The sequence below is a fragment of the Chinchilla lanigera genome, unplaced genomic scaffold, assembly GCF_000276665.1.
Source record: "Chinchilla lanigera isolate Chin_1 unplaced genomic scaffold, ChiLan1.0 scaffold00082, whole genome shotgun sequence".
Taxonomy (NCBI): domain Eukaryota; kingdom Metazoa; phylum Chordata; class Mammalia; order Rodentia; family Chinchillidae; genus Chinchilla; species Chinchilla lanigera.
In genome coordinates this window covers 2,511,321-2,529,328 of record NW_004955483.1, presented here as the reverse complement: position 1 = coordinate 2,529,328, position 18,008 = coordinate 2,511,321, and the positions used below count along the sequence as shown (strand labels likewise).

Here is an 18,008-nt window from a genome sequence, read left to right as displayed (position 1 = left end):
AAAAAAAAAAAAAAAAAAAAAAAAAAAAAAAAAAACCACAAAAACTTCAGCATCTTGCTTAAAAGTCACATGGCTCTGCATGGCATTGGTAGAATTTAAACAGATATTGGTCTACAGATTCCACATCCTCAACCTCACCCTCCCACCCCAGCGAGATTATCTTTTCAGGTGAATGATTCTGGAATCCACTCACCTGTGGCTGTTGTTTCGCTGGCCGCCACATGCAATGAACAGAGGGTTCTCGGGAAGGTCGCAGTTGCTGGGGAATAGTGCGGTGTGTCAGGCATTGTCCACCTTCTTTGAAAGCATGAATTTTACCGAGAGTCAGGGGTGCAGTTTAAAGCCCCCTCAAAAAGCTTAAGGCGTTCATTGCCTGGCCATACAGGACCCAGTGGAAGCCAGAGTCTTTCCAGACAGGTGGCTAAGGTGACTGCGGCTGGGGAAAGGGTCCCACAGCCCCACGCCTCAGACTCCACTTCCCCGTGCCCGCCCCCTGCCAAACTACTTCAGCTAATGTGAGATGTCCTGGAATTTGGTAGAAATCGCTCCTCTCTACATCATCGTCCACCCAGTTATGCCCATTTCCACTCAAATAGGTCTGAATCGCTCAACTTTGCTCTTTTAAAACAATTCTAGAGCCGGGCATGGTGGCGCACACCTATAGTCCCAGCACTCGGGAGGCTGAGGCAAGAGGATTGCTGTGAGTGGAAGACCAGCCTGGACTACAAAAAAAAAAAAAAAAAAAAAAAAAATTAGACAAGTATACAAGTTAAACAAATAGGAAACGAAGTAGCCCCATTACAAGCGAAGAGACCTCTGAGGTACTGGGATGGACTCTTCCCACAGGGGCTTCTCCAGTTCTGAAAAAAAGCACTGGGCAGGGGCTGGGGATTTAGCTCTGCGGCATAGCACCTGCCTGGCAAGTGCAAGGTTGTGAGTTCGGTTCCCGGCACCGGAAAAAAAAAAAAAAAGAATCACTGGGGCAGGGCTATAGGAGGCCACACTGAAGGAAAAGCATAGGTTGTGCACGACAGTCAGTCGGGGAGGCTCAGCCACCTGACAACAGAACAGAGCACAGGGCGAGGAAACGTGGCTGGGAAAGATTTCAGAAAAGGAGGCAGAGCAAAGCTGAAGGCAAGCTCAGTCCCACTGACTGCTCCCTCCCAGCTCTGAGGTGAGGAAAATGTTCTGAGTCCTCTTTCACCAGGATTAAAATGACAGTTTGGGATGGATATCGTGGTTCACCCCTGTAATCCCGGTACTCTGGGAGGCTGAGGCAGGAGGATGGCAAATTAGAGAGCAGACTGGGAAAATGAGCAAGGCGTCTTTTCTTCTAGACTCATCACACTCAAAATCTCTTAAAGATACTTCCTAAAGAAGCTTAGTTGATAAAGTAAAGGGCAGAAAACTTTTCTTAAGGTTAAGGAACACACCAAGAGTTTAAAATGTTCTCAGGCAAAACATTTTAGATTACCCATCAAAAAAAACTGGTGTAGCTCATGCCTTCCACTGTAAAATGGGCAATTTTCTTTCTGTAGGTGGGCCGCCCTTTTCCCCCACAAACTAAGACCATGATGGGACTTCCTATAGATTCACAAATTCATGCATTTCCACTGCCAAAAACACATAAGTAGTCCTAGCTCCAAACTAGCATGCCACACTTTCAGTGTCTATTTTTATATTTCTGCCTAATGAATCCTATTACACTGCTTTAAAAAGACAATAATGCATCATTTCTTAGAAAAGTAAGAATTTCAAATCATAAATGAGCTTTGGAAAATAACCCATTACTAGTCAGCTGGAAAACGCCTGTTAATATGAAAATATGTATATATTTTTCCTATCATGAATTTATTTGTATTACCTCCTTTGGAAGCTTTTCAAAATTTCCATGAATTCAGACAAATCTTTCTTTGTGTGTAAAGAAGCAATGGATTTGTAGAATTTTGTGTCCTGGTAAACTATGACACAGATCAAGGGACAAGAAATAGACTCTGTTCAATTATTCCTTCCTGAGTAAAGGATGTGGTCCAGCAGTCCCTCCTTCCTTAGCTGCGTGTGGAACCAAACCAAAACAAATGCCAAAGTGCACTTTCCAGCTTCAGGCTCGTTACACATGGATGACATAAAACAGAGAAATGAGGTCACTCACCCTAATGCAACCAAATGCTACAAACCCTCCCAATACAGACTTAGCTTGTTTCTAATAGTAATTATAATAACAGAGCCAACATTCTAAGTGCTTACTACATGCTAAATCCTTGGCATGAGCACACTGATGTACTCGTCACCCCCCTGATGACAGAATAATTACTGTGCCCATTCTACAGATGAGGACACTAAGGCTCAGGGAGGGACACCAGCCTGTCCTAGGTAACTCAGTGGGAGTGGCAGGTCTCAAAGAGACTTTGCTACAGCCTGCACCTAATACGTCCAGCCACCAAGGCAGGGCTTGGCAATCAAACTTGAGGCTTCTCTGCTATTAAAAATGTCATTTTATTAGATTCCATAGCCCTGCCAAATTGTTACTTACTGAGGTTTCAAAACAAGCTTCCTAAGCTAAAGTCAAACTCATCAAAGGGCATCTTGTTTCAAATCAACACAACAGGTAATTATGGTAAACATTATGGGATAGGAGGAAATGTTTTTAAAGGCACAAGAACATCGTCCCATGTATATTCTAGGGCTCTGCTATCAGCCACTCGAATTTATAAACACACACATACACACACCCCTCCCAGGATCCTGCCCTGGAACCATCCCCCTGGGCTTGGCTCCTGCCTGCAGCACTGGCTTCCCCCCCTCACCACCTGACCTTCGGTCCACCCTTTCCCTAAAGTGCCGCCTACTGTGCTTCCTCCCCATGCCTGGCCACCCAGCTCCGCAGTTGGAGGACTTGTACCAGCACTGCTGTCGACTTCTTCGAGAGATTCTGATGCCCTTGGACGACTCCACTACCCCATCTGTATTTGGGCCGAGTCCCTGGTTAACTCCTGTCCTGAGCATGCCCAGGAGAGGAAGAAAAGGACCTGGGGTTCAACAGCTGTCCCATCTCGGCTGCTTCTTGATTTTCCAGGATAGGCTGCACTTCACAAAGCATCTTTTCTTCTGGAGGAAAGGTGTGGCTGAGGTCTTGGCGACCTCCATCCTCTGTGAGATGAAGAACTCCTTACAACCCTGGGCCCGAGAGGCCAGTCTGGGTGGAGAGGAGGGTGGCCACACACTCAGCCCCAGCTCAGTGATGCACCCTCCTCACAACCTTGGGAGCAGGCCTTCCTGCCCCACCATTCAGGCGCACAACCCAGAGGCTGATTCCTTCCTGTCTGAATTCTCACAGACCACAGCATCTGCCTCTCTATCCCCAAAATGTGCTTGATATCAGCTAAGCCAAATGGGTAGGAACCCATCAAATTTTTTGAGATAATGAAGTTTCTATGCTTTTCCTTTTTAATAACACTATAGTCCATGAGACTATCTGGTCTTGTTTTTGTTTGATTAGTTCAGAAGCCTGAGAATTACTCTAGGGAACAGGGTAGAAAAACAAAGAGGGAGCCAGGCTTGGTGGTGCATGCCTGTAATCCCAGCACTTGGGAGGCTGAGGCAGGAGGATCATCGCAAATTCGAGACCAGCCTGGGCTACAAAGTGAGCTCAAGGACAGCCTGAACTGCATCGCGAGACTCTGTCTCAAAAAGACAAAAAAAAAAGAAAGAAAGACAAAGAGGATTGGTGTAAGAAATAGAGGAATAATTCACCTGGTACCATTCTCTAGCATGAAGCTCACCAGACGGTATATATTTGTGGACCAGAATGCCATATCATCCAGTCCTCCAAGGAAATACTCTTGGAAATGTTCCACCAAAAATGGGGACTTTGTGGAGTAGGTGAAATATAGCTACAGCAGAGAGAAAAGAAAAATAAGTAAGGTGCGATTCCTGTCCTTTGTAGACTCCTGCAAGCTAAGATTTCAAAGAATAAAATCTTTACCTTGGAAACAGCTAACATCTCTCCATACCTGCAACAGAAATGATCGTTTTGAGAATTTCAGTTTCTATAGAGAAACGAAGCAAATATGAAAGAAAAGCGCTACCCACATATACCCAATGATCATGCATTTGCCTTCAAATAAGTAAAATCTGTAAATCCAAAATCCAGTCCTAGGCACTAACACATGGAAAGCACCCTAAAAAGTCACAGTAAGATCGGTTGGAGTTTCCCCTGGGTCACACTCACATTTCCAAGAACTGAAGGTATGAACACTCAACGATTATATTTTCAGTGATGGCTTTTCGATCATAGAGTTTCTCATAGATGCCCAGTAGATCTTTGACAGGCACATACCTGAGAAATGCATTAAAATAAAGCCTTTTGATTCTGAAGTTGAATATAACAGCAATAGAAACAACAGCAGCTCCAGTTATTCCATAATTATTATATAGCAGATACCATTACCGTAATACTCCCAGTGCCTCTATCACACTCACATTTTACATTAGGGGAAAGCGGGGGCAGAGAAAAGTCAAATCTCTGGCTCAGTGGTACAGAGCAAACAGCTGGTACCCTAAGTACTTAGGAAGGGATAGTCAAAGGTTGGAAACTATGAAATGCAAAAAAATGTTTAATTTTATTAATCCAGAGTTCAAGAAAAAAATTAAGATTTTTTACTCTTTTGAGTCTAACTATTCTGAAGAATCATTTTTTATAAACACCAGATATGGCTCCTCACCCTGACATGCTAGTTTCAGAGTATACAGGGTAAAGTAGTGAAAAGAATTCTGCGCCGTTTTTGGTTCAGATATTAGCTATTTTATCTGGAAGAAGAGCCATATGGTTTGGATTTAGATGTGTACTGAATCATCTTTTATCTTAATTTCAAAATCTTAGAATTAAAAAAAAAATCTTAGAATTGACAAGAAGAAAGTTACAATGAATAACATCTGATTTAAGTATATCTACAAAAAAGGAAGGAGCAGCAAGTCCATTTTTTATTTTAGAACACTGGAATGACTTTTCCCAATGAACATAGTTTAAAAGACTAGAGAAAAATAACAAGAAATATTTGTTTTAATGAATCACTAAGCTAACAAGAAAGTGGAATATTTCCAAAGACCAAAAACAAACAGGAACTAGGAAGTTTGGGAGGTAAGCACAGGAGAGCAGCACCTTCTCCCATGACATCTGCCAGCTCCTGAGAACCTGAAGAATTTTTTGATGGCTCACACGAGACAGGAGATAGAACACAGGAACCACCCGAAGTGGACCATCTCTACATTAAGTCCAGAGTACAAAACGCCAGACATTTTGCAGGAATATGGGCCAGAAATAAACCAACACACAAAAAAGCACAGCAAAGAAACCTGCCTGTTTTCATCTTGGCAATCGAGAGAGAAGGAAAAGGATATATGTACATCCTCAGCAATGGTAAGCCACACATTGCGATGAGAATTGGCAGCCCCACTGGCCCGCCCTATGAGTGTTCTGTCCTGCATCCCTGCTACCTGTTCAGTCCAAAAACATCAGGGGTCAAAGTGTAAGTAAAAAATGACCCAGATAACAGGACTTCAAGGTAATCTGCAGAAGCCAAAGCAGACCCTTGCTGGAGAAAGAGAAGCCCAACTAATTCAAGTACCGTGAATACAACCAAAGATGACCAGTACAACAGCAGTCAAAGCTGAAAAAAGTACATATAAAGGCAATACACATTGTTAGAAGTAAAGGAGTCACTAAGTCATGACAAAATGTTCAATTCCCCAGAAAAAGATGACTTTGAAACTTGACTATGTCTCATACTGTGTCTTCAAAATCTGTATGTATATGGACAGAACAACAGAAAAAAGTTGAAAAATCATCAAGATGGGAGAATTTTTAAACAATTCTCCCTTGGGGGTAATCATTAGGTCAACCTAATAAAGAAATAGTAAAAGTATCTTAGTTACAGTTTACAAATCATTTTATTTAAATAGTAGATTTCATAAGTTAAAGCTAATAAGTATAACCAAATATTAATATTAAACTAAAAATGGAAAAATTAATCTTTTCAACCTCTCATAGAATATTTACAGAATACTCTTTAAAATAAAAAATTTGGGGGCGGGGGATGTAGCTCAGCAGCACAGCGCCTGCCAGGCAAGCGCAACGTCGTGAGTTCGATTCCCAGTACCAGGGAAAAAAACAAATAAAATAAAAAATTTTTAAAAAAGAATATTTACAGAAATAGGTCATAATCTAGGATACAAATGAAGACAGTGAATTTCACAGAAGCCCAAAGAAGGTATAAGGAAGAAAATAATTAAGAATTGAAAATAATAAAATAGACAATGGATATATAAGCCGGGCACAGGCGGCACATGCCTGTAATCCCCGCACTCTGGGAGGCTGAGGCAGAAGGATTGAAAGCTCAAGCCCAGTTTGGCTGACTTTGTAAGACACTGTTTCAAAATAAAAAATAAAAAGGCTTGGGATGTAGCTCAGTCCAAAGGCCCTGGGTTCAATTTCTAGTACCACAAGTAAAAAGGAAGGAAAGGAGGGAGGAAGGAGATAGGGAAAGAGGAAAGAGAGAGGGAGAAGGAGAGGAAGAAAGTGAATGCATAATGGGGAAGATTGATAAGGCCAAAGTTCATTCTTTAAAATAATAAAAGTGAAAGATATTATGCAAGATTGTTTAAAAATGAGAACGAGCCATATACATTATGAATAACAAAGGGAACATTTAAGTACAAATAAAACAGGGGCAAAAAGCTAATAAGTTGATATTATGAACAATCTTGTACCAAAATGTTTAAATACTTAAAATGGAAAAATCCTAGAAAAACAGAACTCCTTAAAAAGAAATTGAGAAACTATATAATCCTAAAACCATTAAAGAAGTTTTCATAAAAGTTCCTACAAAGAAAACAACAGCACTAGACAGCTTTATAGGCAGATTCTATCAAGCATTCAAGGAATCAAAGTTCTAGTATTATAGAAGCTTCCAAAGAATATGAAAAGACACGCTCTGATTGTTTCCAGCCTTGATACCAAAATTTTTTAAAAAGAAAAAGGAAAACTGTACATGTTAACCCATAAATACAAATAAAAGAATCCTAAGCAATAACAACATAAGCAACAAATATAAAGATGATGATACATCATGACAGAATTGGTTTTGCCCCAGGCAGTAAGCTTGATGTAGTAGTAGCAAATAGATTAATAAAATTCATTACATTAACACATAAGAAACACAAGTATCTCAGATACACAGTAAATGTTTAACTCAGTCTATCTAATATTAATGTATGCATAAAAATATTAATAAGCTAGAAATAGAAGGAAACTTCCTTCAATAAAGAGAATCTATAAAACTCCATAACATGATAATAAGGAAGCTTTGAAAGCATCTTAAGATCAATTACAAAATAAATATGCTCAATATCAATACTTCCATCTGACAATATACTTGAGATACTAGCCAGAATGATATAGCAAGAAACTCACGACCTTGCACTTGCCCAGCAGGTGCTGTGTGGCTGAGCTAAATCCCCAGCCCCACAAAATCAAAATTTAAAAGTCACCTGCATTTCTATAGATAAGTAATTAATTAGAAAATGTAACTTTAAAAATTATTTTTGGTAGCAAAGAAATATATAAAGTCTTTGGGACTAAAGTAAGATATATAAGAACTTGCTAAAAAAAATTTATGAAAAGTCATTCAAGAACACTTAAGTAAATGAAAAATGAAACACACATATGGAAAAGACTAGATATTGCCAAATTGCTAATTATGCTCCAGTTCATCTCTAGAGTAAATAAACATCTAATCAAAACTCCAACAAGAATAGGGAGTGGTGGTGCACACCTGTAATCCCAGCACTTGGGAGGCTGAGGCAGGAAGACCACTAAAAATTCAAGGCCAGCCTGGGCTACATAGTGAATCCAGGCCAGCCTGAACTGCATAGCAAGACCCAGTCTCAAAAAAAAAAAAATTCCAACAAGGTTTTTCCTCAAATATGTCAACCTGATGTCAACTTGATTCTAAATTTTTGTGAAAGAGTAAAGACAAAAAATAGGCAAGATTCCCCGGAAGAAAAAATAGGAAAGTGTCCAAACTTCTCCTAAATCAAGTCTAAAGCGAAACACACATGTGTGTTTAAAACTACATGTACATCTATCAACATTAGGCCTAAGTACTATTTAGAGATCACATAACCAAAAGGACATTGCTCTTACCAGCGCCGAGCAAGGTAGTTAAAATTAAATTCAAACTGGCTCACCACATCACCTCCTGGGGTATGAGAAGAACACGGACATTTGATAGGTTAGTGCTAGCACTGCATGTTTCTTCCAAGACAAACAAAATTATTCATTCTTCCTCAATACATGTTTCTGTTGTTTTAGACAGGCATTTCTTTAAGAAAAAGGACTCCTTTAAATATCTATGCTAGCAAAGTATATGAACTAAGAAGGAATGATCCATCTAACTAAAGAATTTTTTTTGCATTAAGGAAAAATAGACCATAGGGATTCCTTTAAATAAATACCATTCACCACCCAATTTATCTTTTAAAGGGAATTTACTATAGAAAAAAACATGGATTTTTTTTCAATTTAAACCTAAAGAGATTAGGAAATACCAGTTAACGTAGTTTAACCAAATATAAGTTTCTCTGAAATTATGACACAAACCAATGACAAAATGTATTTTAAATAAAACAATGCATATACAACTATTTATAAATGTATCTATATTGAATAGAGATATGTCTCACTCTAAATGAAATGCAGTACTAAATATAGCCAGTTAAGCATATGCTACTGGCAAAACATAAAAAATACATATTTAAAGCACAGTAGTGATTTCATTATAAGTGAACTATTGCAATCAAAGGAGAAAATTTGGCAAATATAAATAAACAGTACCAAAATCACCAGCTGAATGGGCCTCAGAATAGGAACCATGAAAATCAATCTGAGAAAGAAAAAAAAGTATCTGGTGTATATCACAAACTGGAGCCCAAACTCATCCTACCCCACAGGCAAATAGGGTGCAGGGGCAACAGAGAGGAGGGGACCACCTGACCAAGTGCAGGGCTGAGGGGTCTTACAGACAGACCCCATTCTCACAGTAATGTTTTACCTTGTTTTTTATATTAGAGTTGAGTTGAATACTTAATGTCTGGCAACAAAGCTATTGCAGATAATTGTGCCTCCCAGGATATATATACAAAAATCTCCAAGGTCAAGCTTAACCTTCTAACAAATGGAATTAATATCAGTTGTGGTCCAGAGGGGTCTTCCAGAAGCAAAACCACTAGGTAAAACCACAATTATCAGTACGGGGTCATGGTATTTTCACAGAGAAAATTAGAAAGAAATAAAGCAGAACTGTTACTTTTAAAAAGAACCAATGGGCAGATACTCATACCCTTATTAAGACACATAGTTTGAATGAAACTAAAACAATGTCACATCTCTTGCTATTCTCAGTGCATGCAAGTCATTCTAGTCTTGTGGATGAATTTATCTCAGTCCAGGAAGAACAGGAATGAACAGGAAAAGACAACACTATGCCTGAACACCACTTTGGATAAGAGATCTTGTTTGCACCTACATCTGAATAGCCTAAGATTTCTTTTTTCCTGGGCAAGTCTGCTTTTGGTCTTGGGTAAGGCAGTTGCATTCCCACAATGCCAGCAGCTGCAGAGATGGGTACTCACAGCCCCCATGGTCCTGAGGAAGCCCTGTTCAATGCCCAGGCTGTGCCAGCTCACATCTGCCACCATATGAGAGGCGATTCCAAACACGAAGGCCACCAGCTTCTCGGTGTTCTGTAATAAACAAATTACAGTCCTGTGTGTTTGGGTTATTTTATAATAATCCTATGAAAAGCCTATGTAGTTAGGCTTGGAAATTGATAAATTTTCATTATCAAACAACAAAAAAATTAAAGGCAGGCACAATGTATTTTCTAGTCACTGAAATCTGCAAGGAACTTGTTAAAATGTTCCATAGTGCTTTGGAAGTGCTTTTAGATTACTATCGGAGGAAAATGGCCAAGTGACATGGCCCCCAATTTTTCTCATAGTTTATTCAAGTATCAACTGGTACAATGGCAAGTAGCTGTCACAAAGCTAGAGGACAGGGTGCAAGTGGGGTAAGTGCAGGTGCAAATACCTGGTGGGTATGGGGTACGGGATGTAGGAGGCACCTACCTTCTCCCAAGGAAGGGGAAAGTTCTCCCGGATGTAATGGATGCTTGCATTGAGGAACGGCGTCCAGTGTGTGCTCTCCGACACATCATGGAATTTTCCTGATGAAACAAAAGCAGGACTTTGGGCTCATCAAAGTCAGAGTCTCCACCAAACCTCCTAGCACCATCACTGCTGCGGTGTCCCTTCCCCTCGCTCCCTCCGAGCCCACTGGTGTCTTCTGTTGGTGTTCAAGGATACCTCCCAGAGTGGAACAGTGGCTGTCACTTTGGAACAGGCAGAGACCGTGTCCCTGATGGCCACAGCCCTCCAAGAGGCACAGGCCAACCTGACCTGCTCCCAGTACCTCGCTGAGCTGGCTGCAAAGGAGGCTAGAAGGCTCCACTTCTGTGCCCTAAAGCTCGGGAGACAAGTTTGGGATACTTCATTTATTTGTTGAGGAATTTTAAATATTTTCTTTGTTGCTCAGAGTTACTCTCCCTAGAAAGCACAAGGTGAATCTTCCACAGGCTTTCCAAGCACTTGAATTTATAATAATTATTTTTAAATGGCAAAAGCCTGAGGGGTTCCAACAAGCGTCACTGGAGTGGGTACCCCATGAAGCATTTCATTGCCCCAGGAGGGGCAGAAAAGACAGGGATGTCACCCATTCTCAATATCCAAGCACCACAGATTCTTCACAGGGTGCCAATGTCAAGGACAAATAGAAGAAGCACTCAGAGCTCAGACTCCTACATTCACACTGTTTAAGGTTGCGGGTAAAGTAAAACCTGCCTGCACACCAGCTTAAGTTACCAGCTTTTCTGAAAATTCTTTTCAAAGAAGTCAAAACTAAGAAATTTGATTTGGTCCAGCAATTTTCCTAGAGATAGAATTTTAAACAATTCCTGCTCTCCAGAATATAGTAAAAATCCAGAATGAAATATCAGTAGCCCTTTGGCCCAACCTCCACTGAATGGAATTACCAGATTAACCACGACTGTCTGGTCCCTCTTACAGTCATACAGATTAGAAGCAAAGGTGACCTGGGGGCATGCTGGATGCTAAAGCAGGCCATTGACCAGAGCATACAACTCATCTGTCCACACATGGCACAGTAACTCACCAGGAATCCCTCGGGTCAGTGCTATCCCTGGTAAGACCAGTTATGCTTCTATTGCCCAATGTTGAATTAAATTAAATTACTACAAACATGAAACATGCATATAACAAAGGGGATTATTTTGGACTATTAAATATCTAAGAACATTAAGTACTGTTAAACAATACAATAAATGTGAATCATCAAAAAAAGAAAAAGAGCTGGGAGTGGTGGTGTATGCCTATAATCCCAGTATTCAGGAGGCAGGACAAGCGCCATGAGGTCAGCCTGGGCTATATAGTGAGTCCAGTGCCAGCCTGGACATAGTGAGACCCTCTGTCAAAAAGAAAAAGAAAAAAACTGGAAGAAAGAAAAGGAAAAAGAAAAACAAAAACTACTGTTGAATTAGATACGTATGAAGACAAAGGTAAGATTGAGAAAAATTCCTAAAAACCTAAAAGAAATCTATATTAAAATCCTCATTGTTACTATATATTTTATAATTCTTTTTAATGGACTTTTTGATTTATCAGCCATACACCATTCCTAATCTTTCTCTAAGAGCATATATACTGCTTTATGAGAACATGGAAAATGCTAAATAGTTTGCTTTCTTTTTCTACTTTTCTCAGAATATTTAGTATTATGTACTTTGTCAAGCTCTAAAAATGGCATGTACTAAAATGTTTCTCAAACTTAATGAACAAACAATGGGATCATAACTATAGGAGTGAGTAGTCCCTAAATACTTCAGTGACCCCCAAAGACATCACTATATATTTCCTAAATGAGATAAAGGCAGATAACCCTAAGTCAGCCGAAATGGTTCCCACAAGACCTGGATAGCTTTTGTTCATCTCTTCACACCCTCTCCATTCTCTTCCACCTACAAGTGACTCTGGGGTCGCTTGCTTCAAGAGGCTGCATGGTCCCTTGGCTTTGGTTAGGTTGGGTTTGGCCAACAGAACAAGAGATCAGAGCAAAGGGACATGAGGGGTTAGGTTGGGAAGTCACAGAGGGCTCGCTGTTCCTACCAGGTGGCCTTCTTCATGAGCTCTCCTCTGTCTACAGGTCCAGTAATTGCTCCCTGCCCTGTCCTGTCCCTTGGGCTTCCTTAAATCTGGTCTGTATCTATAAAAATAATCCTCTTCTTAGATGCCCCTCAAGGCACTCAGTTTGAATGTGACTTCTGTGCCCCACTGGGGCCCTAACTCACATAGCCCAGTTGATGGATAACACTACCTTAAATTTGTATAATACTTCTCAAATATTCTGCATGCGGGCCAACAATCCAGCAGGCAGGCAGGGTCCGCATTATCAGTGCTATATTACAGGCGTGGAAAGAAACTCTGTGTGTGGCTTTTTCAGGGTCACATGCTAACAGGCAATATAGAAGGAACACAAACTCAGACCTTTGGATTTCTTGTAAAATGTTTTCTCCCTACCACAAAGCAGTAAGGACAGTAAGAATATGTCTCATCAAAAAATAAAATTTTCAGGCCAGGAGTACAGCTCAGCGGCACAGTGCCTGCCTGGCAAGCACAAGGTCCCGAGTTCATTCCCAGGACCAACAAAATAAAATAAAATAAAATTTTCTTATTTTGCAGAATTATAATATAGTGTCTAACCAGTGCCTCAATGAAGTAGCATAAATGTTATTTTTATTCACACACTTGCTGAGTCATTATAGCAAGAACCGTGCAAGTGAGCAGGACGCTGAGATCAACGTGTACAGAATATTTCCAGCCATCCAAAGATCTCAGGCTCTAATAGAGAAAACAGAAATCTTTGTAAATAACCACCTGAATTGTGATATGTACACAGTATGCACAGGCATTAGACAAAAAGGAGAGATTAACTCTTTTTTTTTTGGTTTTTCTCCGGTACCAGGAACCAAACTCACGACCTTGCGCTTGCCAGGCAGGCACTTTGCCGCTGAGCTAAATCCCCAGCCCCAACTCTTGGTATTAACACATAAAATATAACATTTTATCAATGTTTTGAAAAATGAGCAAAAATTTGGGGTGAGATTATTGGATAATAGAAAAGATGTTACAAAGCATAAATCCATAAACAACATGGGGTTTCAAGTGGATCAGCACCATGGACACAAGAGATGGGGCACAGGGCCCAGCCAGAGGCTGCAGAAGCTTCTAGCTGGAAGCATCTTATGCGCTGATTTATCCTTTAATTTTTCTGATTACAGAAATCAATCTGGCTCTCTAGAATAACATATTGAAACCACTATACAATTAAGGAAAAAAACTATTCTGAAATAACTATTACTTGTAGTGAACTGGATTTATATTATAGTATCACAAAAGATATTATCTATTAAACATTTTGCTTTTTTCTTTTTTGCCTCAGAAAAAAATAAAATAAAATTTTCTGAATTTCTGAGCTTAATAAAGTAAGTCACTGGCCACCAATAGTGGAAAACATGTTGCACCATTATATACTTTTAAAGTCACAGCCATTCCTATTAACCAAGTAAAAATGATATCATGTGGTCTGCAAACTTTACCCACAAATCTTACCTAATTTGCAGAAGCTAGAGTAAAAAGCATCAGGAAACACGGCCCCAGCCTGATATGCATCTTGGTGTTCTCTTAACAGCTGGAAAATCAGAAAATACAGAGATTAGGGGACCAGAAGCAACATCCTTGGAAACACAGAACCCATTGATTTCTAGCTATGAGACCTAAGACTGTCGAGGGAAGGGATGGATGAAAAGAAGGGGGACAGGCAGGCAGGCTTAATAAATAAATGACAGAAATTCTTGTATAATCCAAAACAACACATTATAATATATAATTTAGGTTCTTGCCTACCAAACATTGGCTAATTAGAAAGTAGCAAAGATAACCTATTTAAATTTCATCTCGTTCCATTTTTTTTGGACCATCCAGTAGAGCAGGATTTTCTTGACCCTGTTTCACTGACTCAGAGCTAGTTCATGATAAGATTTGCAAGGATCCACAGTGAAATGAAGAAAGTACAGGGAGGGAGGCAGGAAGGGATGGAAGGGCAGGCGGGCAGGCAGGCAGGCAGGCAGTTGCATACACACACATTCATAGCAATTTGTAGTTGCTACCTCTCATTTATCTAAAACTGTGTCCTTTGTGCTTCTTCATGGCTATGAAGATATTCTTTTGCATTTAAAATTATGTGAAATAGTATTTCACAACGTTCTTCCTTGGGAGACTGGGTCGCTGAGTTCATTCTGACTCCCTATGGCATGCCTGGCAGCACATGCCCAGACTGCCCACCCTCAGTCTGGTGGGGCACAGCTTTCTCCATGGACCCACTTGCTTGTGCCAATATGGAAACATGTGGTGTTTGTACAACAGAGGTAGCAGCGGTGTGCCGAGTGTCCCGCGTGTTCACAGGTGAAGTACAGGGCATCCAGTTTGCAAGAAGACTGTGGCTGTAGTGATGTCTCACAGCCAGTTGTCAAGATGGCAGCTCCTTAGTTTGGAAACCATGTATAAGTCCATTGAATGTGCAGGTAGTAAACGGGGAAGTGGCTGTTACTGCCAATCAGCTGAGGGTTCCTTGGGTCAACTCAGATAGAAATGGCAAAGTGCAACTTGGCTAGTGGTTCTGCTCTCAGCCCTTAGTGTTACAACCCTGGGGCTCTAAGTTACCCTGGCAGCCTCTGGACAGTCAAGGATAACTACCTGTTAGTGCCCAGTAACACCGCCTGCTGGTTCCTGTTGCTAGTCTCTGGAGCTTTTTAGAGCTAGCAGTACCTCAGGTTTGTAGCTCTTTTTCAAGGCAACCTGCTCTGGCTGTACTATCCAGGGTGAGAAGCAAGAGTAGATTTACAGGACCTGCCAAGCCCTTACCGCCCATTAGATTTCAGGACCATCAGTGCAAGGCTTTTTTTGAACAGTGCCTGTGCCAAGGACAGAGAGGGCAATACATCAGACAGCGCCCTTCTACAACAGTACAAGGAATATGACAGAAGTTTCTGCTTATACAGCAGCAAACCTGTGATTGTCCCAAGGCTGTGATGGGCTCAAACTCGAGCCCTGATTGGCCCAAATTCAGTTCTACTGCTAAGCTCAAATCCATGCCTGCTGCAATCAGCCAGACATCTTCCAGAGCAGGCATGGCGTGTCAGGTGTCCAGGACTGTTGCAGCCGTCATGGCAGCAGCTCAAGGGAATGCTGGAAAATGCTGTTTAATTGACAGCTGTCACATCTCCATGAAAATGGTGGGGCCAAAACTGAGGGAGTCTTCAGGAGGGCTGGCTGTGTTCACCAGAGCTTACTGGGGTGTGAGGAGGTTGAGGATAAGATCCTTTCCTGACCGCTGCCACTTCTTCAGGGAGGCAGGAGCCGCAGGAGCAGGTAAAAGTGCTGCACCTCTGGTCAGAGCAGCCCGGGGAACAGGCACAAAGTAACTCCGGGGTAGCAGGAGGACACCAGGGCAAGCTGTCTTCATCTATACTCAGGAGAAGGTGAGGGAGGTGTGTGAGAGCTGCGGGACAAGCTGTGCCCCACTCTGGCTGCCGCAGGAAAGAGAATCCCGCCATTTCTCCTCTGTCTGTGTGGCAGCAGCCCAGGTGCACATCCTGGCTGGCCGTTCTGGGTACAGTTCTGATCTTTTCTGGAAGCTCAGCCTGGCTCTGCCCCACCAGCTCCCACACAGGCTCTGCACAGTGACCTCCCAAATCTCAGCATGGCATCCTCTCTGCCTAAGCAGGCCCAAGGACCTTCCAAGATCTGCGAACCCACTCCACTGGACACAATGGCAAAACTGAGGTTAGGCAACACCACATTTTTATTTTCCAATAAGGACTTACAATCATGTGGACCATCCATGGAGGAAACAAAGAAGTACCTTGAGAACGTAAGACAAGGAAAAGGCAGAATCATCTACTCTTGTTTTTTGTTCTTCCCAGGGAAACAGAATCACTTCCTCCTGAGGACACTGAGTGCCACACCAATCAAGAGGCCTGGGCCAAGCACAGGGAGAAGCCACCAGCACCCTGACACCCCACATGTTAGGCTCGGAGAGGGACGTGTGACAGGAGACCTCCCAGCTGGTGCTCTGGAAGCTGCTCTCTCCCAGGCTCTGAGGCCAAATCCTCCCAGTGAAGGAGGCAGAACACCATCAAGACCACTAGGTCTTGCTCTACCTGGGGCATCAGTCACACAAATCAATAAAGTTGGTAAAGTCTCTTCTTTCAAAAGATAGCCTGAGTTGGACTTTTGTCACTTAAAAATAATAATTAACTTCACTGACTATTTACCTTACTGGGCAGTGTTCAAAGGACTGTCTTAAGACTGGTTAAATCCATATCATCCAGTGAGGTACATGCATTATGTAATATATCAAAATAATTCTGAAACAAATTTTTAAAAATAAATGTGTAAAAGAGTCAGGAAACTGCTGGAGACAACAAAAAAGAGGACCCCTGAAGGAGGAAGTATCTTTCACATATGAAAATATATTTTTATGCTACAGTAATAAAACAGTAATGATCCTGGAGCCTAAAGAACAGATGAGGCTGGGATGGAGCCCAGTGGTAGAGCACCTGCCTGGCATGCACCAGGCCCTGGGTTCCATCCCCAGCACTACTCTCCAAAAGGAAAAGAGCCACAAAGCAGAATAAAGATTGCAAAAGCAAACTCAAGTCAAGCACACAAATAACTTACTGTATGACAGGACAAAAAAGGATGGGGTCATCAACAACTGAGGTTGTCACAACCCCAGAGCAACAAGTACACCTTTCTTATACCAGTGAATCTGTGCTTTGTGTAGGTGACATGGGATTTAAATTAACATTATCAATAACAGGTCACTGGGACTGGGTGTGGAGGTGCACGCCTGTAATCCCAGCACTCAGAAGGCTGAGGCAGGAGGATCATTGTGAGTTCAAGACCAGTCTGGGCTACAAAGTAAGCTCAAGGCCAGCCTGAACTGCACAGCGAGACCCTGTCTCAAAAAGACAAAAACAAAAAACAAAATAATAACAGGTCACTGGATCTCTATCATGCTTTATGCCAAAATAAATACAAGGTAAACTAGAAAGTTAAATATCAAAAATGGAACCAAGAGATTAACAGATCAAGATTTAAGGTAATAATTATGGAGCAGAAATGATTTTTCTAAGTATAACACACAGGTAGAAACCATAAACGAAAATGTTAATGCATTTCATAACACAAAAATTTAAGAGTTTTATGACTATATATCTTTGTAGAGCATTTACTATTTAACCAAATGGTAGAAAATAATTATTAACTTTCAAACATTAAAATGTGGCAGACACAGTGTTAACCCAGGGATAAAAACTTAATACAGTATCCTCTAGACTTCTGCTTCTAGAAAACTGAAATAGACCTATTTTTTCTTATTCTTCCTGCTGAATATGACTAAAAACCCTGGAAATTATAAAATTAACATGACTCTGGGGGCTGGGGATTTAGCGGGGCTGGGGATTTAGCTCAGCGGCACAGCGTCTGCCTGGCAAGCGCAAGGTTATGAATTCGATTCCCGGTACTGGAAAAAAAAACCAAAAAATTAATATGACTCTGAAAAGTGAAGCTAAGTATGATAACTTCTCTGGGTTCTCTTTTTGCCTCACATATCACAAACTGGATACTGGAAAAACTACACATGAGCATGTATGTGTGTTACGGTTTGTGTCTGTGTGTCCCCCCCAGAGCCTCATGTGGTAATGGGGCAGGCTTTTAGAGTTTGACTGATTATGGGTGTGAGAGCTACACCCACC

At 41.3% G+C, this 18,008-nt stretch overlaps 1 protein-coding gene across 1 annotated transcript in view; it reads right to left on the bottom strand.

Annotated features, from left to right (window-relative positions):
• Gpld1 (glycosylphosphatidylinositol specific phospholipase D1) overlaps window positions 1-18,008 on the bottom strand; it is a gene marked incomplete in the record, with an annotated part of 51,105 nt that overhangs the window by 23,527 nt on the left and 9,570 nt on the right. The window contains 9 exon segments of the mRNA XM_013503821.1: window positions 194-259; window positions 3,754-3,893; window positions 3,986-4,013; window positions 4,232-4,339; window positions 8,204-8,258; window positions 8,894-8,942; window positions 9,691-9,801; window positions 10,186-10,283; window positions 13,801-13,879. Coding sequence (XP_013359275.1) covers window positions 194-259; window positions 3,754-3,893; window positions 3,986-4,013; window positions 4,232-4,339; window positions 8,204-8,258; window positions 8,894-8,942; window positions 9,691-9,801; window positions 10,186-10,283; window positions 13,801-13,879 — 734 coding nt within the window.